Source organism: Impatiens glandulifera, chromosome 3 (genome assembly GCF_907164915.1).
Source record: "Impatiens glandulifera chromosome 3, dImpGla2.1, whole genome shotgun sequence".
In the NCBI taxonomy this organism is placed as follows: Eukaryota; Viridiplantae; Streptophyta; class Magnoliopsida; order Ericales; family Balsaminaceae; genus Impatiens; species Impatiens glandulifera.
The window spans coordinates 17,667,992-17,689,443 of NC_061864.1; the positions used below are offsets into that span (position 1 = coordinate 17,667,992).

A 21,452-nucleotide genomic window follows, 5' to 3' on the forward strand; every position below is an offset into this window, starting at 1 on the left:
TAATATCAACTTCCTTCATATCCATCCACTCCTTAGGGAAGTTGGGGAGAGTCATGGACTTAGCAAATATACCCACACAAATCCAAGAAAAAAGGGCAGCACCCAAGTAAATGATTCAAAGTTTCCTTATTGCCATCACATAAAAGGCATTTTGATTTTGGGATGGTCATGAAACGTTTAAGCCTATCACGAGTAGAAAGTATTTCTTGGGAAATGCCAGCCACAAAATGAATTGATGCCTCAAAATGATTTTGGGAGACTAAACAACATGAGACCATCGAACAATGTCTCATTTGTTTCAAATAGTACCCAAGCCAAACTTGGAACTAACTTTCCATCATGTTCAACCGTCCAACAATGAGAATTCCTACGATCAATAATTTGTGAAGCTTGAATAGATTTAAGGATTCTCATACCTTTTGAAATTCGCCTCAGAAAGGTATTTCATTTAACATCTTTGATTTCACGTACCGTAGCAACTTGACATTCCTACTTATCCGAGTTCTTTCAAACTTCTCTTTAAGAACAATTAGTTTATGCTCAAACCAAGGTTTGAAACCTACCCGAGCTAATTTTTTAACAAAAAAATCTACCCGGGCTAGTTTTATAATAATATCAAGCAAACAATCAATAACGACAGGAAACAATCAATAACGACGGTAAATTACTGTCGTTATTGATGAATGCATACATAATATTTAAGGCTACCCGGGCTACAGCCCGGGCCGGCTTGTACTTGGCTCCGCCCATGATCGTGGGAGAATAAAGTTCAATGACCATCTCTCATTTGTATTTTGAACATCATCCTAGCACTTTCCTTGAACTTTAGAATTTTCTTGGGTGACTAGGCCATATCAATTTTAATCTCACAGGTCCATATGCTTGTTTCTTTCCTCATTAATCTCGAGTGAACTCAACGAACCTAAAGTAAATCATGCTTTTTTCAATAGCCCAAAAGTGTCTTATTCCATTCTACACAATTTTTTAGTCCAATACCGCATTCTTCTTCCGGCTTACATACATCAAGTCATTTCACATTTTTGCCTCCACGTCCTTGACTCCCCAATGAAATTCATCATCAACTAAATAAACTCTTTCATGATTTTTTTTTTGAAAAACCATTTGTTGCGCCAAAAACCAATCAATACGACCCGCGTAGGATAATCTCTTTGTGGCCCATCCCATAATGGAGTTTTTCACCTTTTCGATTAACGGCTTACAATGAGAAATTTGAAGTTGCTTAAACGAGAGCGGAATTACAAGGTAATTGACCGATAATTTGCCTTCCATGATACCCATGATGCCAAAGATATTTGTTTTAGTTTTCTCCTTCACACCACCGTATAAAACCAAACTTCGTTGATAAATAAACCTGTAACACTAGAGAAAAAAGTTAATACTTCTTATTGATATTAATGAAATTAACATCCGCATTAGTCACAATAAAAAGATTGTCCGCAAAATAAATGTGAGTAATGTTCTCCTCCCTTCAATATGGGTGTTAAATAAATATCAAATTTTCTTTGAATTATTATCAAATTAATTTACATATCAATTACCTACAAATAAAGTATTTTTTTTTTATCAAGAATATTAAATGGGAGGTGCTTTTCTCACCCATATAGTTCCACTCCTCACTCATCTCCAAAATTATTTATTTATCAATACCACCTTTATATATTTACTTTTCTTATTTTATTTATTTTACTTATTTTATTTTATTTAATTATTAAGTTTTTTTATCATTAAATATAATTAATTAGTTTTTAATATAATTTTTTATATTTTATTTATTTAATTAAAAATATAAAATAGTATTATTTTTATATTATAATTATTAAAAATATAAATATTTAATATTTTATTATATTAATTATATATATATATATATATATATTAAAATACTTATAAAAAATAGTTGAATGATTCAATTTTTTATTTATAAATAAAATTATTTATCAAAAGATATATTAATAATTAATCAAATTAAATATAATATTTTACTTAATAATATATACAATTTCATAATAAGATTTAATGTAAAATGAATGAATTCATATTTTTTTTAAATAAAAAAGAATTTTTAACCGAAATAAAAAAATAAAAATAAATATTTGAAAAACGTTATAAAGAATATTAAATAAAAAAAATAAAAAATATATATTAGAAAATAATTAAATAAATTTAATAAATAAAAAAAATATAATAATTAAATTAAATAATTAAAATAAGAAATATAAATATATAAAAATGATAAGGATAAATAGGTAATTTTGGGATGAGTTAGGAGTGGGCCGGAAATATAATGGGGAAGAAAAGCAATTTGCATATTAAATTGTTTTACCTAGCTTCCATTGTACATAAAAGCAAATGTTATTTCTTGATGTGATTATATAAAAATCAACTAACAATTACACTTAAAATTGATATATTAACTCATTATCATAAATATAGTGCTAAAATTTTAGGGGTGCGTCATTACGGTATACTTTCATATTTTATTCATACCTTAGACTATCCACAATAGGGTATCAAATTTTTTCATTTAATATCCTGCCACCAGCTTAACACCTATTCAAGGTATCAAAATTATTCAAGGTATCAAAATTATTTTTTCATTTTCTCTCACTTCCACATCATTTATACATAATTTCATTTTTTTTACAACAAAAAATATTATTCATCACTTAGTAAATCAAACATACAAATATTATTTAAAACGAAGAAGAAAACAAACACTCTAAACATTGGTAATTTGTTAAGTAGTGTTTTTAAAACTCTAATCGAGAGTTATTCCAAATTTATTCCAAATGTGCATGACAAGATCTTTCTTCAATTGAATATGTTGTGCTTTGTCTCGTAGATCGGCCCTAGTATGAATATTTGATTCAGATCGGCCTTGAACATGCACTTGAAATTGAGGTAGCACTTCTCTTTGGACATTAACTGAGGAACTAGACCCAAAATTATTCGAACGTTCGAAGTCGATATTCCCCTAGAGATATTTGTGTAGAAAATTCGGGAATATTAGTTGAACCACTACTGAAACGTAGTGTGTTTAGATTATTTGGTTGTTCACTGTTTGGATAGTTGGTATGAGCGACATGAAAGTTATTTCAGAGATAAGTGGATAGCCATAAGGCATATAAGGATGATTATATGGGTATTGCATGCCAAAGTTGGGTGGCATCATATATTGTTGTGGAAAATTAGGATGGATTCCGGTATTCATGGGATCTTCCGAACGTTCAATGTTTTGGTTCGAAGGTTGTATATTTGGGTTTTGAGCTTGATTTGGGAAGTAATTTAGAAAGAAGTTGTAGTTTTGTGAAGGATTCATGAAAGAGTTTGAAGATTTCAAAAGAAAGGTGATACAAACAAGGATGATAATATGGTGGAAAATTTCAGAAATTTTTTGGTGTTCAAATGACACAAACCAAGTCTCTATTTATAGATCTCGAAAAATAAAAAATAATGATATGTATATATATATTTTTTTGATCAATTATTATGCAAAAGTGTATTTAAAAAAAAAACAAAAACAAAAAGTAACCACCAGCACTGCCACTTGGCACATTGTGATTGGGCCACATCAAATTTGGTCCCGTATCAAAATTTGATACCCATATTTTAACACTTAATTTTGATATTCTGCTGCAACATTTGATATTATTTTAACATCCATTTGATACCTTATTTGACACCCAGTTGTGGGTGGTCTTATACCTTACCTAAAATTTCAGTATGAAAAAAATGCATATCTTTACCTTACCTTGATTTCGGTATATCTTGTTACGATATACCTTAATTTCGGTATACAAAAAATTCATATCTTTATCCTACCTTAATTTCGTTATACCTTATTTTTGGTACGGTATCAATATTATACCTTTGATACCTAAAAAATATACTAATTTAAAAAAAAAATCAATTTCATAAGGCAGAGATTACATATATTAAATAATATTTTAGTATAATTATATTTTGATATTATTCAAAAATTATATTTCTATAATTAAATTAATTTCAAATCTATTTAATTATTTCCTTATAAGTATTATATATATATTTATATATATATTAACTTATAAATACTATTTCGGTATATCTCGATATACCAAAATTTTAAAAATTTCATACATTTATCGTACCAATAATTACGGTATCGGTATCCTACCTTACATTTTAAAAATCGATATTTTCAATATATCTTTAATATCGATAATTTTTCACACGCCTAACTTTATAAGAGAAAATAATAATAATAATAATATATTAATAAAAAGATCCATACAAAGTAGGTCACAAAAATTGCATCCAATACCTTAATTGCAGGAGTCTTAAATTAAAAGGACAAAAATAAATTTTATATCTCAACAAGTGAACTGGTGTAGTAAAATGGTAAAAAATTGAAGTTTTTCCTATCAAGACAATTCCACACTAACAGTAGAAACTTTCACATATTCAGAAACCACTCTAAATCTCCTAGGAATAACACATCTTCCCCCAAAACGCTGCTGTAAATAAATAACAACTACGAAAATCAAACCGAATACAGTTATAACAATATCCCACATTGTCGAAAAATAATCCGATCCCCTACTAGCAAACAATTCACTAGAATACCATGCAGAATAAACTCGCGATCTGCAAAGATCATACACGTGAGGAAGCAACCGAGCGATAGTAGTCCCCACATAGAACGAAATCGCGAGTGCAGCCTCCTCTCGAGAAGAATCCGAAAACAAATTGAAAACTATTTGAGGAAGAAGAAAACCGTCCAACACCAAACCAGATTGCGTTTGGCCTAACTTTTTCAACCATGCAAGTAATCCAAAACCGATATATAAAGGCATAAAGAATAAAAACACCTTCAGATCCGAAATCCATAGGCTTTTACGGTTTTCGTCTTTCACCCTACCAGACCATGCTAATTGGAGAAGACGAAACTGAAGTAGAAACGCAACCATAGTTATGAACCGCACCAATACTTCGTTTACTTCAACCCACTTCCCGTTATCCAGGAAAACATTCTGACGGTTACGATTTTCCAAGAACAAGGCCTCGAAGTTGAGCACCAACGGAATCATATGAGCTAACGTGAGGATTATAAGCATCACGATGGAAATACGAGGAAGCGAATCCTTATTCTTTTTCGCGTAACTTAGCTGAAAAACAACGAAAACGCATGCCAGCGTGTTCGAGGCTAGAACCATTGTGATCTCGAGATCCATTCTCCAAATACTATCTCTCGCTTGACTTTCGTATATCGAATTCGATACGATCTCAAGTTTATCGAAGTAAAACGTGTCCGAATTGAGCCTTGTGCTTTCGATAGTCCCTTTAACGTGACTCCCGCCTTTCGAATTCAAAGGAGGATATTGTAGATTGACGATTATTTCGCAATCTAACGCGTTTAAACAGCCCATCAGACAGAGGAATCCTGTTTTGGTATCGTATATGCCTTCGGCCGAGATTTGTATCGGAAATGTGGTTTTAATGAGAAAACCGGGAGGGGGCGTGAAAGTCATTTCGTAGCTGATGTTCAGTAATTTCTCGTTATCGGATATTGACGATGAAGTCCCATCTGGTTTGTAGAACTTTCGGCCGACGTAAAACGGAGATGTATATCCCCATGCAAGTTTCCCGTTTCGATCCTTAACCGTCATGTCGAAGCTCATGTCCGGCGAATATCCGTTTGGATAATTACCTATTTGTCTTTTATTATCGAGTCTTCTGTTACAAGAAGAGATGGCACGGTCGATAACAGTGTATTGATAACTCAATCCTTTGAGTTTCTTCTTCACATTTGCGGTGCTTCTGAATGAAACTCGTCTGAAATCATTTCTATTGCTCCACAATTGGCCAACAATGGAGCTTCTGTTTCTCAACGATAAAGTTGATGGCAAACTGAAACTCAGCCTGATAGAGCAGTCATCGAGGGAACCATTCATGGCTGATTTAATTCGACAAGCAACCAATGCTAGTCGTTTCTTTTCCCGATCCCAAGCTCCTTCAGCGACTAAAGTTAAGCTAGGATCAAATGGCAATCGAATACCATTAAAGCTGGAGTTTGAGAATTCTAACAGATATCTCACTTTACCATCACTAGAAGAGCATTTGATCTCATTGACAGACATGAATCGAGGTAAAGATCTGTTATCGTTCCTTCCAAGAGGATTACAGTTAGTTGCATTACAGGCATCTAGGTATTCCAGTTCATATCTACCGGGAGATCTGAAAAAGGAACAAACGGATCGAGTGGAGTCAAGACTGAGAGAAGAGTCTTGCAGGTAATCATATGAATTAAATCCACCATTCTCAATCTCTCTATAGATCAATGTGTATTCATAGTTCATCACTGATACGCCTAAGATTGAAATGGATTGAAAATAGTATGGATCATTCTGTGGATTAAGGCTTTGTAAAGATCCGTGTACTAAGCTAGTGAAAATAGTTGATGAATTCGGATAATGAAGCTTAAGAACGACATTAATAGGGCTTTCCTTAGACTTACCAACCATACAGAGATTTCCAGAATACGATGACCAAAATCCACGCAGATTAAACGAAGTTCGACCTAACAGTGATGGAATCTTCGGCGGCCTGATATGAATCTTCCGCAACCTCCGACTAGTTGAATTCCTTAGAAAATCGGAATTTCTCAAGCCTTGGAATGTAACCATGCCTGTCAGCTCTAATACGCCTACGGATTCCGTCTCGCGAACGCCATGTGAAACAAAGGAAATTGATCTGAGTGACAGTCCTCCAAACTGACGGCCGTTTTGATCCTGGATTCGACTTGTGCCGGAGTAGTAGACGCTATAAACCTGGAGAAATTTGTTCCCGACGCTGCTGGATCTAGTCACCGGCGATTCAGGAACAACGTGGTTGCAGTGCTCGGCGTAGGGAATCGCACGTTCTTCTTTCATCGAGATGGAAGTGCAGATATTCAACGTGGAAAGAGATATGATTATGAATAAACAAATGAATGTGAATTGATCCATTTTTGAATGGATTTGCAAGTTCTAATCGGAGGATGAAGCATACATTACAAATCCTCGTTTAAATTCATAGCTCTTCTCCTCTTGGATCTTCCCTACCTCTCTCTCTCTTACGTCGATTAATTTCTCACCCTCCCTCTCTCTCTGTCGATTCATGTGGATCCAGCAGCGACGCACCTTCATTCGTCTGATCGGATTCGTCCCCACTAAGAAGAAGCTCATCTCATGTAGGGTTGGTTATTTCGAAATAATAGGTCGTCGGTAATTTGATCAAATAAAATTATTTTTATTAATTTTTTTCTAAATTTATTTTATATTATATAAAAAAAAATTACACTAAAAAACTACTTTAATATTTATTTAATCATTTATGTATTTAAATAATTACAAAAATAATGAGAATGCATTATTTGAGTTCCAACAAAATAAAAATAAAAATTATGACCAGAATGAACTTATTATTATCATTGTCGAATAATCAAATACCATTTCTGATCAACTATCGGCCAATTCGAGAAAATACACACCAAACCAAACCAAACCGGAGAATTTGGAAAAACAGTTATTACACCTATTAGGTTACAAACAAAGTGAGTTAGGCAAATAAAACTCATTATTTTAAACTAAACCAAAGATACATCTTGTAACCATGCACTAGCCAAAGATTATGCTAAAACCTTTATTCCCAACCACACTATAATATTCACAAACAAGCATAGCTAGTGTAAACTTGGCCTCCATTTTACACCCCTTCTTCTCCACCAAACTCTCCCGCGAGTAGTGGTATGAGTTTGGAGAGCATTATCTTGAAACCCGTCGAGCTACCCTTTATATATTCAGATTTGTCTTCTTTGATTGTGAAATCGCAGCCAATAGGAGCTCCTTTCATGTATGTCTCGCAAGCCGATAGGATGTGTCTGCCTCGAGTTTTGAAATGTTCATTCACGAGATCCTCGAAATGCTGGTTCAACACATATACACAGTTTTACAATTCTGTTTCTAAACTATGATCTTATTTAGCAAGAAAAAATGTGTTTCCAAATCAGGATTCAGGTAAAAGCATGTAAATATACCTTTGGTGGCTTGCGATGGAGGTAAATCATTGATTTGCAGCTAACTAGGAAAGCATTTTCATTATAACTTATTGAGTTCTTTTCACCCTCGGCTCTTCCCAAATGTTTATCATATCCGGCTTCATTATAATAGGGTTTTTCGTTTAGAACGAGGGCCTGGAGAGACAAGAGAACTTGGAGAATCGTTGAGCTATCTGGGTTCCATACTTCAGTTCCTGAACCAGCCCAAGTGTTCAGAAGACTGAGGCAGACTTTTCCTGACTCGTATAAATTCGGGTTCAAGCGTAGACCCCCCGAATTATAGTGAACCATCTACAGAAAAATGATAAATAATCCATAAATTTTGACTTTCGCAACTGGAAAATTGCAAAAACAATTAATGAAAAATTAAGCAGCATGCTTACAGGTGGTTCCCGAGGATAATCAGGGGGAAGGAAAATGTCAAAGAAGAAGAGTCCGTCGTGATAAGGAGTTCCGGGAGCACCAACTATAGCTGCTCGCAATAAATCCATTCTTTCCTCATAAATGCGGACAAAGATTGTCTCTACAAAATGGATATTGGTAGCTCGATAAGTTACTAGGCCTTATTTTCATGGTCATTTGAAGTTTAAGAGCACATTGTAGACAATCAAATTGCATAGTTTCTCGCACATTCGTGAATTTTTATAGATATTCACAGGCTCAAAGGGTACTACAGCATATGTGAACAGGTAAGGTAATAATCTAATGAGGTTTTGAAGCAGGGCCACAAGATTAGTTCAACATGATTTTTAACCAAATAACTTTTGTTAAATTGTAACAAAAAAAATATTATCTCTCCAATTTTGCATAATAATATTTTTCCGCATAGGTTACCCCGATTCCTCGAGGCCGCTACTGGAATATTCATCTTTTGAGGGTTAATGCTCGCAATGGTGAACCTGTCAGTAAATGGAGAGGATTGTGCTAAAAAGACTAGGATTTGATCAATCACTTTATTAATCAAATCATTTACATATTATCAACTAAAATACTAAAATACCTTTTTTATTTTTAAATTTATTATTTTTCTATAAAAGATAAAACAACCTAAAATCAACCATTCAAACAGCATATTAGAAAAGAACACATGGGGTTTAGTAAAACTAAAAAAATGTATTTTTTTTAAAAAAAACGTCCTCAAACATGCTCTAGATTAGTGCGATGAAATCTTACCAGGGATATCTTTCTCCAGTATTTTCCACTCTTGCTGAATCTTTTTTAACCAACCTCTTCTCACCTATTGAGTAAAGAAAATTGGAAAAAAAAAATCATTCTCATTGTTCATATCCAAAAATATAATAGAGATAGCAGAATAGAAAGCAATTTTAACCTGAGATGATGGAAATTCCTTGCCAGCACAATCAAAGAAGTGATGGTCAGAGCAACCGGTCACCATATCAAATGACTTAAAAGCTTGCAAGTTGTCACTACTGGAGGATACCAAAAACGCTTTTTCATCATACACAACATCTTCAACTTGCTGCAAGTTTTCCAACTCGATGAAAGATTCTGGTGCAGCCTGCTCACGCAAATCTTCTGAATGATGTTCAGATGAATCCGATAATGGTGTGAACTGTGAGGAGCCAAACAGACCCCCAAGAATACTTGTAAATATGCCAAGAGCAGCTCGAGGAAGTGAACAGGCCACCGAGTCAGTTGAGCTCTATAGAAGTAAAAGAGAACCAGTTTCTGTTAGGTCAAAATATCGCAGCCTATTTCTCTATGGTTTTCATCTGAATTAGTTCAAGCCAGTAATATTACACTAGATGCGACTTTTGTATTACTGTAGCTTTAATGAAAATATTCTTTTAAAAAATAGTTGCATAACATCCCAATTCTATTTCTGGATTTGAATTCGAAGCAGAAAAACCGTCAATAATTTCTGAATCTGTGTCTCAGTACGTACTGTTACCAAATGTGATCTCAACTGGATCGACGTCTATATAGCAATCTTAACAGAAAAATGTTTCCAAATGGGGATGAATCCCGTGTCTCCTTTTCAGCTTGATGCTGAAACCATTTCTTCTATATGCCTAATAACATCACTTCATAAGCTGTCATAAAATGGTGTTTATATAAAATCAAATCCTCCACTCACAGCTTAAATGTAAAACCATAATCTTGACAGCTAATTGTTAGTCCAAGAGCTAGAGAATTAACCTCTTCCTATAGTTTTCACCTAGTTCAAAAATATTGTAACATAGGTAACACCAATATAGAATAGCCACTTGGATCAAAATACTCGATATCACTATCAAGAATGAAAAGATAAAAGAGCTTACATTTTCTATTGGATGAAATGATTCATTTTCTTGATTATTGCTCTCTTGAATGACTTTCTCAACATTTTCCCCTTGGACAATTTGACTAAGAAATGGAACTTCATATTTGTCCATTCTAAAGATTTGATTTGGAGTCACCTGGAGATTCAGTCGAACAGTTAAGAAAATAGTTCGCATTATATATGTACACACAATGATACATGAAGAAAATAAATTACCTCAGTTGTAAGTCCACTTGCCCATTTCACTTGAACATTGCCATCTTTGAACCCCATTACAGTTCCAACAGAGGAAACACAATCACCATCTGTAGTTTTTTCTCGTTTTACGTCAATTTGGAACACAACATCACCGTAAGAAAATGAAAACTCCGGATGTTCAACAAGTTCATAAGCACTGATAGTTTCCTCCATTAACTCCTCCTTTCCTTTCCATTTCACACTCAAAATCCTTTCCTTCGCATCCACAGCTCTCACAACTCCCCATCTTCGATTATCACCAATATCTAAATCGTCAGAAGTCCCCTTTTCCAAAATGAACTGATCTGGCCAAAAATCGTGGGCATCAATAACATTTACATGCATCAAATTCAAACCGTTGTTTTCTAACCCCCTGGTGACACTTCCGTCTTGCCAAAGTACATCAACTTTGGTTTTCATCCTCGATATGACAAAAAGTTCACGAATATTCTCTTCCTTTCTTCTATCGAATATACACCAGTCACCGGGCTGCCAATTCGTGTGAGAAAAGCAAGATAAGAGGGTCAAACAATTTAAATCCTCCACAATTCGAGAAGGGGGTATCTTCTCACCCTCGAAAACTGCACAAGAAATCCAATCGACATAAACAATTCCCGCCTCAACAGAACAAACATGCCCTTCGTTACATTTCTCCGTCCACGAACTGCCACATAACCATTTAGCAGGTTTAGGAAAAGAAGAAGACAGTTCTACCCTCAATCTCTGACCAGGATAATAAGGATATTGAGAATCTTCAAGCAAATTGGGAGAAATAGGCACAAGCTTTTCAGGACCAATTGCAACAAAAGACGATTTAGTACCATCATCAAACAGTATATTAACGCGATCAACTATTTTATCAACTTTTCCAACCCAGGGTCCTTGAACAACAAAATCACCAGGAGAAATAGACCGGATCTTGGTAATTCGTTTGGAGTTCACATCTCTTAACATTCTTCCTCGAGGATTTTCCAAGTCCAGAGATATATCAACATCAATCACTCTTCCCATCTGGGCAGATGGATCGTGGCTAGAACAAACAATGTCTCCGTAAAGGAATCCTCTATCGAAGGAGAGCAAATCATCGATCTTCCCTATACTTTTCTCGAGGCTGGAGAGAATATTGCATGCTTGACCATCATAGAGAAGCTCAATCTCATCTTGGTCATCGCTGCAACTACTCTCGGTTACACTATCACAGTCGCTGAAGAAATCCATAGCAACGATAGATGAGATGTTGTGGTGTTGGGGATAGTTTTAGAAAGAAGATAGGTTGTCCAGAAAGCTGGAGAGACCTAATGCCAAAGGAGATTTGCCCAAAAGAGCAAACTTTGTAATTGCCAAAGGAGATTTGCCCACAAAATGGACAGGAATGAATCAGAGAATTGGATGATATTATAGTGGTTGGACTTTCAGAAGATAACATAGACAGCAATCCATTTAGAGAAAGCTTACTTTTACTACTAAAAGAAGTGAGATTGAAAACATGAAAATGTTAATAGTTTTCCCCTAAAAAGGAGATTGCCAAAGGAGATTTGCTTCCTAGAAATGAATGAGGTGTAATAACAAAATAGGCATTTGTATCTCCACCAATTGGGAACCCTAAATTGGATCAAGAGTACCATAAAACCTGTAAAGGAGGATCCGATTAAGGAATGAATTTCATACTGCTGAGATTAGATTGGTTAGAAGAAACATACCTTCAGCCACTGCGCAAGAGAAATTGAATCAATCATACATACGATCGTCTCAGCAAGTGTAAGAACATTTACAGAGTTGGATGGATGAGAGAAAGAGAGAATGATTTGTTCATATAGAATTGGTATAATGGCTGCCACTTAGATATAGCAAACAGTTGATTCCCGTCGGACCAGAATATACCAACAGTATCAACCTTCAAATACTTTCTCTCTCTACCATAATCTGACATCTATCACATAATCTCCGCCTCTTCCCCTACAAAGAAAGGTCACAGATTTTAATATTCAGATCACTTTTATCATATTTTTTTTCTTTCTTTTATAATTCATATTTTTTATGTCGTCATAAATTTTAATGATTATTTATTAATCTCAACCAGTTATTATATATACGGATGAATGAATCAATGTCAATTATAATTCTGAAATTGCATGAATTAGCATAAGGTTTTTTTCTTTTTGCATTTCTAGCTATTTTAGCATAGGAGTGAGTCTGTTTTATTAGTTGTATAGAATTTTTTGAATTTTTATTATTTGAATAATATTTTTAATGGTTGATGGGTTGTTTGTTGTTCATACTCTCTGATTGTCTTGATAATTATTTCTCAATTCCATCTCCGTTTCTTCTTAGCAGTAAAAGAGATGGAGTTATCGGGATCTATAATCTTTTTTATATTTCTAATAAAGAGTCATTGATCATTATTTATACCTTTCATTATTTACGATGATGTTTATTAACCCTCGGTTAAAGATAATTTTCATTATCGTTCAGAATGTTTGATAGAAATTTTCCAACACCGCTTGATTGGTTTTGTTCGTTTCGCTCTATTTCATCACTCATCATTGCGGATCATTGTAGTCCTGAAAATATTCTTCTATTTTTTTCATTAGATATGTCACATTATTTAACACATACATTTTTATTTAGTTATTTTGATTTTATTGACATTATTTTATAATTTAATTTTTGACATTTAACTTTTTATTTGACAATCAATTTATTATTTGTAATTTTAATTTCGGCTACTAACCCTTGGATTAGATCATGAATACAAATTTTATAAACTAATATTTTTTTTTGAAAAATATTAGTATATATATATATACTAAAAATGAAAAAGAAAAAAATCATTTAAACACAACGATAAATCATAACATGAAAATAACAAATAAAAAAAAAAATAATACTTAATAAGTTATCAAGCTCGTAAATCCTTGAGAATAACGATTAATTCCTTAGATGGTAACCCAAATACGTAGGTCTGGCATATCAAATGCATCATTCCAAACTTCTTAGCAACTATCTATAAACTCGGACATCACCCAATGAATCCTAGTAATACTCCACAAAAGACTCCAAATACTAGTCACATTTCGACAATGCAAAAGTAAGTGAGTTGTCGCTTCAACCTCTTCTTGACACATACAACGACTAACCATAATACAACAATTTTCATGCACATATCATTTGTTAAAATTTTACCATTAATAACGCTCTATCCAAAAAACAACATGTTTGATGAAATTTTTAACTCCCAAAGTTTTTCCCAATAAAAATTATGTGAAATCATTTTAGAGAACAACTTATAGCAATGCCCCACATGGAAACTATTCATATATTGTCAATGCGTAATGTTTTGTTTAGACAGTGACACTTGTTTGCGTCATACGAAAAGTAAAACTCTAATATGGGACGAAGTCTCCATAATGTTTAATCTTTTTCTATATCAAATTCGGTTAACGAAACCACTAGATTGATTGATTAAACATGTCCTTACTTGTGACATTTCTACCTATAGCAATGAAATTAAACTCATGATAATATGATATGTCGTCGCTAGACTTTTGACACTATACCAAATGTCGTCCCAAAATTTAATCGAAGAACCATCTCTCACAATGAATTTAGACTATTCACGAAAACTTTTCTATATATATATATATATGATAAATTCCCTTCAAATGTTATACCCGCTGGATAATTAAACATTTTGTTGAACCAAACAGACTAATCATTATCATACTTACATCTGATTATTGATATTAAAAAACTATTCGATTTCATTGTAAAATCTACTACCTATTTTGATAAAAAAAACTTTATTAAAATATATAAGATTTTAAATATCTAGACCTATATAAAAATAATAATAATATTAAATTAGTATATTCATAAAATTCATTATACATCATAATTTTTGTTAATATATTTTTAATGAATTATTTCAATTATTTGAATAAATTATATATTCAATATTAATATATTAAAATTATATATATTAAAATTCTTTTTATGAGTTATTTTAATGAGTTAAATTAAATATATATTTATATATATATTTTTATAAAATATTTAATTTATTAGAATATTTGTATTTTATATTAAATTTGTTTAAAATACTTCATACTATTATGTATTTTTCTGTATTGAGCTGGACTATCTCCATATTTTTATGACAGGGATAGTAAAAAGGGACATATATAATTTTCAATAATAATATTTTCTATATGATTTTTTTTCTTTTAAATATTATAAATAAATTGTGTATGGGTCAAATCCAATGCGACCAAAAGGAGAATTAAGTGGGAATTTTGGAGTTAGTGGGTCATTGCAAATAAATAAATAAATAAATAAAAGTTGGGAGCATATTGCTATTGGTATCCACATGTTGGTTACCTCTGAAAAACATTATTAGTTAGGTTGCACTATAATCAATTAATTCTATTTTTTTTTTTCATTTTTAAATTAGATTTTGGTGAAGCTTACATACACCGTTACAATATAATAAGTTTTTTTTTTTGCTATCTTGCCACTTAAGCTGAATTATATCATCTCCTTAAAAAAAAGTAAATATATAAATCAAAACATAACCCTCAAGAATGTTATTATCCAAAAAGTTAAAAACAATTTAGATGGATAATTTGATAAGAATGAAATAAAGTTTTACCTAAGAGACAAGATCTTTCATGATTTAAATGAGTTATACTAGCTACTTCAAAAAATAAACCCGAGTAAAAATTTGTATGATCACGATTCCACCAAAAACAAACAAACCAAAGTAAATTACCGTGTTCTACAACTCGCTAGGATGAATTAAATAGAAAAAAGTAATGTTTAAGAAATTATTCGACTTTTACTAAATTGTCTTAATAACTTTAGATAATAGTAAACAAAATATAGTTTTTATATGTAGTGGAAGAAGCAAATTAATAAGTAAAGAAAAATGGAACTTTTGGTTCACTTTTCAAGCAATATTGTAATAATGCATTTGAATAAGCACCAAAAGAACAATCTTTGGTTAAAAAAGTTTGCTCACAAATGCCACTATGAAAATGACAACTTCCTAACCATCGTCCTCTTCCACTACCACATTTATTTTAAACTAATGTTCTAAAATCCTATCATACTTCCAAGTGCTTTCATTCTCTTTCTCTGCCTGGTCACATTGCAAAAACCAAAATTCCAGTTTCTCTTTATCTGCATAAAGAATCTACCTTTATGGATCATGAGGTCGATCACCATCCATCAATATTTATTTGCCGAAAAAAATGCAGCCATCCGGTTTTTCCTAAGGTCAATAGAAACTAAAGTTGACCCACATCATATGAGATCCTCTCTTTAAGCCTTAACCGTCGAATGTGGGTCAAGAATAATTCAAACTCACACTGCACTTATAGCCCCATTTGAAAACACTTTTCTTGAGTTAACTGAATTTGTTTACATTTTTTTCGTCCAAACCTAGACTCAGCTCCAGAATAGCGTTTCCAAATAGAAATAAATTGTCAAATACACAATTTCTCATCTGAATTTCACCCCATACTGTGTTTTCCCAAGATCAAGTAGATACTTGGCACACGTGATATGAACATGGCACAATTTGTAAACACATTGTTTTATAGATCAATACCAGACATAACTTTTCTTAATGGATCCACATCTAGATAAGAAATCTGGCAACAAAAAATAAAAGAAGGTGCGCATCAAAGTACCGATAACTATGAAGATAAGTTTCCCATATACTTGGGGGTCCCAACCCCTCTATGTGCAAACCATCAGCAAACAAAATGATTAGAAGACCACACAAGTGACATTAACCTGAGAAAGCACATGGGCACACAAAGAAGACAACAAATTGAACCAAAGTTAAAGGCAAGTCAACTTCTAAGTTCTAACCACATCATGGCCACAAATCCTTCCTTAAGGCCTATAATATACAAGGATTGCTAGTAAATATCTTTTTTCACAATGATAATAGGCATAGAAAATATGAGAAGAACAAATCAGTAATAGATTTTGATGCAATAATACTCCATCACCTTTTTCTGTGTACAATAACTTATTCAATGCCAGAGACAAGAGTACAAAAAACTTAATTGGTGATAGAGGGACAATATGTTAGCTAGACGCTAGTAGAGTAAGTTATATAGATAACAGTATAAAATTTTGAGGACATGTTTATATAGATTAACAGTAAAAAGTTTTGACGAGTCTACATACTCCAGCACTGAACATGAAGTGAATTGCGTATGAAACTTGGTAACCCTAGTTATTATTTGGTCCTGGAAGGAGGATTAGTAGTGGCCACTTAAGTTGTATATAGAAGTGGAGGGACTGTTTTAACCAGGAATTCAATTAACAAAATCAAACTAAAAATGAAAGCAAGAGCACTAAAACAAAGCTTTTAAGAAGCTTTCGTGTATGGTTAGGAACTGATGGACAAAAGGAACCCTGCTAGGTAGGACATATAGTGTGAAAAGGGTATAGTCCCTTTGATTGATTACATATAAAATCCATTATAGCAGATGAAAATATGAAAACAGTTTCAGATTCCAATATAGAATGCATACTAAGAAGAAAATAACTACAAGTTTCAACTTGCACAACTCTATTTAGTAAAAACTACAAGAGAACATAATCATAAGATATATCACGGGGATAAAAGACTAAGGGTATGTAGAAACTAGAAAGCTCAATACCTGTAAGAAGAAAGGGAGTTTTTCTTTTTTCTTTTCTGGACCAAATAGCACAGAATCCCACCGCCATAACCTCTCATTTTAATCATGGTATTAGAATCGAATCTAAGACTTCTGCCTCTTAGTTCAAGACTGTTACCACTAAAGATACCATAAGAATTATTATTCCTAAACAAGTTGGAGTTCTATCATAGAAAAGAACACAATCAAAATGATTATCATTTGTTGTAAAATGAAAAGGGAATACCTCATAGTCATCCATGTGTTGATGATATCAACTCAACCAATATGTTCCAAATGACCTACAATTTCATTTGGTTTTCTGTTCTTAAATTCATCCAACCCTTTTAAGCTGTGAGAAGTTTGACAAACTTATCTATCATCCATGATAGCTCAATAAGAGTTTTGAACTCAGAGGTTAGGTCGTCAAAAATTCGATTCTCACTGAATAAGGCGGGGTTATGGCGGTAAGATATTGTACTAGTCTCTTCCAAGGGAAAAAATACAGGTCTAAAAAAAAGTTTGACAAACTTGTTCCAAACTGGAACAAATGCCTGTCATGTTCATACCATATTTCCAACTGGAGTTAAACAAACACATCATATTAGTTTTGGGTAATTAAAGGAACACATAAAGTCTTGGGAAAGCATATGTAAATCAAGAATATTTAGAAAGATGAAGATGGCGTATTCAGCGATTCATAACTAAGGGTTGAACATTGGCACATCTCTTAAAAATATTCAACCCTACAACATGACAGGGAAGAGCCACCTATTATGACATCCACAATGCACAAATAGGTGACAAATTAGAAAACAAAAAAACATGCTCCTTGGAGTAGTAGCATCAAAGTGAATCTTTATGCTATAAATAGAAGCACCACTAGCAATATAAAATTAAAAACTAGGCAGCAACTGCCACCTTTTCTGTCTTCGTCTTCTTAGCCCTTTCTGGCTTCGGAACTGTTACTACCTCTGGCTTTTCAATTCCTTGAATATCCATAATCCTCAGCCTCGTTAGCTCCTGTAATGAAAGATGGTCATTAATGAATATGGTCTATTTCCTTATTCCACCTCCAAGATGTGATGAGTGAAACATACATAACTAGTAGAACTCTTAAGCATGTAATTTTCTTGACTAACCTGTCTATGACCCTTGGTTCGACGGTAGTTCTTTCTTCTCTTTTTCTTGAATATAATTACTTTAGCATCAAGAGCCTGGATTAAAAGAGATAAAGGCAAACAATGATGAACACATATCACATGTACAAGGAGGATGGTGAATTTTTTAATTTCCATTTTACTTGGAAAAGAAAACATCTGAGATAAAAACCATTATTTGAGCAATTTAAGGGAGAATTAAAAATTCTACATGGATGATAATCTGAAACACATAGAGACTATTTGTTATCATATATTATAATCCAGATCATGATACATTTGTTATGTTTTTCAAGAATGACAATGATCGAGAAAATAATTTAGATTGTGATCCACAAAAATTATCTCTATACCAAATGAAGAAAAAAATCACAATATAATCTGGATCAGAATCTAAACAATAACCTTTATATACCAAATTAAACAAAAATAAAATACACTATAATGTAGACGATGATAGAAGAAAAATCATGTACCAAAAAATAAAAGCACTTTGCCTTTTAACTTTAGTGGTTTTTTAATGGGATTGTGATTATGACAAAATACCATTTTTCAAATAGGCCCATAGTATCTCCATCTATTTTTAATTCATTAGTTTCTTCATATATTAGAAAATGCAGGTTATGATTTTGGGTCAGCCTAGAGTCTTGAACATGAATAAGCAAAAGCAATAAATATCAGAGACAAAAACAATAAACTTCTAAGAAGCATATCAATGTATTCAATGAAAGACAAATCAAAGTGATAATCATCATCTAAAAACCATGACTGATTAACATGACCTGCTCATGACACATCCTATTGCATTGTTAACGATCTATAAATGCCTCAAGTAAATTTCATTGCAGGACAAACTTTCAAGTCACATCTCCTAAAGTTTTCATCTTGGCCACAATAAATCATTCAATCCCTTTGAAGTTTAGCAGAAAGGGGGAAAAGATAAGGTTTTCAAAATGGGTAAAGGGTCTTATATGATTTGTCTTCCAGAATAATTTTCAAAACTATGTATTTAGCTCTAACATAGACTAAGACCGAATTTTACACAGATTATCTCTCATAACGCCAATGGATACTCACATGTTCCTCCACAACAGCATGCACTTCTGCATTAGGCAATATTGGCCTACCAATCATGGTCTGTGTTTGTGATCCCAGCATGAGAACCCTATTCAGTATGAGCTGCAGAAATACACAAAGAAACATAACCTTTATTTAGATAACAAAACAATGCCCATATCACAATAAGCTAAATTAAAGGCACAAAATAGAAGAATAAATACAATAAGAGCTTCCCTTCACATTAAAAACAAAAAAAATATATTGAAATGGATTCCTCTAAATTTCTCAAGAGTATACCTTACCTCTAGCATAAGATAGCTTCAATTCAAGGTGCAAATTTTAACTAGATGAACATAACAATATAAGAACACAAACAATGACAACATCACACATTCAAGTTTCTAGCCAATATGAAAACAGGGAACGACTGAAACTTACTTTATCATTCACTTCACAGAACTTTAGTCTTTCAACGTATATGTAGTCATCATTGCTCACTTTAAACTGGTGCGAGCCAATCTATCAATAAGAAGATTATACATGTTAATAATGCCCAAACTCAAAAACTCTTTCTTTCTAACTTTTTGGCTTGAATAAGAATTCAAAATCTGTTAAATCAACCTGAATAACAGCATAAACTGGCTCATATTTCTTATAGACTTTTTCAGAAGGCTGTAGTGGACCAATAACTTTGTACCCAATTTCAGCCGATTCCTTCTCCTTCTCCTCCAACGAATACACCCTCTCTACGCCCCCACCTGCATTTGCTGTTGCGGTTGCTTGACTCTCATCATCAGAAACATCATCAATACCATCCTCATCATCATCATCAGAAACATCATCGTCGTCGTCGTCGTCGTCGTCGTCGTCCTCACTTACGTCGCTTCTCTTCGAACTGAAATGGCGACAAAGCGGAGTAGAAATGGGTCTGAAATGAGATAGCGAATGAGAAGATTGTGTAGAGAGAGATTGAGGATAGAAAGAAGTATGGAGATGTTTAGCGAATTGGAGAGAGGATTTTGAAGGATCTGTAAAGAACTTGTATTGTCGGCTGAATGAATGAACACAGCGTCTGCTGAATCTGCTCAACATTATAGTTCTTAGCAGGTTCTCCTCGGACGGTTGGGTCGGAGATTGAATGATCGGACAGGGGAGAGTAGGGTTTATGACGCCGGCGGTTGTGATCTCATTTTCTATGTTGAAAATAGGGTTAATCCATAAATCAGCCCTTATAATATAAACGAATTTTTATTACGCCCTTCAAGTATCATATCATTTTGAAATTTGCCTTTTTGAAAAGAAAAATATATCTGGCATCTTACGTGGCAAAATGGAAACGGAAACATGGCTGTTAGTTTTTTCCGTTTCGAAAAAGCGGTTCCAGACTTTCATACTTTAACGACGTGCGATAAAATCCTTGTAGAAAATAAATTCTTAAAAGTTATAGATTTTGTTGTCACCTCAAATGACTTCTAGTATCGTAAGAGGAGGGTACCTTATTTTTCTATTCATCACTCAGTTTTAAGTTTATGTTATGTTTTGTTCGATCAGACATTCTATTTTGATGGATTGATTTTTTATCTCGGATTTTTATAGTTCGAATAATACTCTTAATCGTCAAGGGTTGTTTGTTGCTAATATCCTTGAGTGTGTTGGCTTTTCTCGAGTTCACGCATGTCCCCTTTTTAGCAGAAAGAGACGAAATAATCAGATCTAGACTTATTTTTTATTTTTTCAATAAAAAGTTATTTAATTTGATCTTTCATATAAAGGACCTCTTACAAGTATCATCCCATGATTTGTACGATTTCTCACTATTTCGGCCATATATGTAGATGGTCCATTTTCATTTGGCACGACATTTTTCAGCGTTGCTTATCAATACTCGTTTAAGGATAATATCAATAGTCGCTTAGAATCTTTTGTAGAGATACTTCTGA

The 21,452-nt window shown here is 33.0% G+C and overlaps 3 protein-coding genes across 3 annotated transcripts; all 3 read right to left on the reverse strand.

The window, feature by feature from the left end:
- Positions 1-4,342: 4,342 nt before the first annotated feature.
- On the reverse strand, positions 4,343-7,215 carry LOC124931135. The gene has a single exon (XM_047471529.1). The coding sequence runs from the start codon at positions 7,005-7,007 to the stop codon at positions 4,425-4,427; it is 2,583 nt and encodes an 860-aa protein (XP_047327485.1). The 5' UTR covers positions 7,008-7,215; the 3' UTR covers positions 4,343-4,424.
- Positions 7,216-7,431: 216 nt separating this feature from the next.
- Positions 7,432-12,579, reverse strand: LOC124929361 (probable ubiquitin-conjugating enzyme E2 24). Its single transcript, XM_047469705.1, has 8 exons — positions 12,320-12,579; positions 10,599-12,249; positions 10,381-10,518; positions 9,429-9,761; positions 9,272-9,335; positions 8,482-8,621; positions 8,078-8,389; positions 7,432-7,965 (listed from the first exon to the last, which is right to left on the reverse strand). The coding sequence occupies exons 2-8, from the start codon at positions 11,835-11,837 to the stop codon at positions 7,747-7,749; spliced, it is 2,445 nt and encodes an 814-aa protein (XP_047325661.1). The 5' UTR covers positions 11,838-12,249; positions 12,320-12,579; the 3' UTR covers positions 7,432-7,746.
- A 5,354-nt stretch (positions 12,580-17,933) lies between these two features.
- On the reverse strand, positions 17,934-20,700 carry LOC124930927 (50S ribosomal protein L21, mitochondrial). The gene is made up of 5 exons (XM_047471302.1): positions 20,134-20,700; positions 19,951-20,031; positions 19,531-19,632; positions 18,436-18,510; positions 17,934-18,316 (listed from the first exon to the last, which is right to left on the reverse strand). The coding sequence occupies exons 1-5, from the start codon at positions 20,602-20,604 to the stop codon at positions 18,197-18,199; spliced, it is 849 nt and encodes a 282-aa protein (XP_047327258.1). The 5' UTR covers positions 20,605-20,700; the 3' UTR covers positions 17,934-18,196.
- Between the last annotated feature and the right edge of the window lie 752 nt (positions 20,701-21,452).

Excerpts from the sequence above, each read along its gene's own strand:
- LOC124931135 (XM_047471529.1), bottom strand. The coding sequence starts at position 7,007 with ATGGATCAATTCACATTCATTTGTTTATTCATAATCATATCTCTTTCC.
- LOC124929361 (XM_047469705.1), bottom strand. The coding sequence starts at position 11,837 with ATGGATTTCTTCAGCGACTGTGATAGTGTAACCGAGAGTAGTTGCAGC. Across the intron at positions 8,390-8,481 it reads ATTATCCTCGGGAACCACCT|ATGGTTCACTATAATTCGGG; the intron begins GTAAGCATGCTG and ends ATTTTTCTGTAG. Across the intron at positions 7,966-8,077 it reads TCCATCGCAAGCCACCAAAG|CATTTCGAGGATCTCGTGAA; the intron begins GTATATTTACAT and ends GTGTTGAACCAG.
- LOC124930927 (XM_047471302.1), bottom strand. The coding sequence starts at position 20,604 with ATGTTGAGCAGATTCAGCAGACGCTGTGTTCATTCATTCAGCCGACAA. Across the intron at positions 20,032-20,133 it reads CAGTTTATGCTGTTATTCAG|ATTGGCTCGCACCAGTTTAA; the intron begins GTTGATTTAACA and ends TCTTATTGATAG. Across the intron at positions 18,511-19,530 it reads ATGCTGTTGTGGAGGAACAT|GCTCTTGATGCTAAAGTAAT; the intron begins GTGAGTATCCAT and ends CTTTTAATCCAG.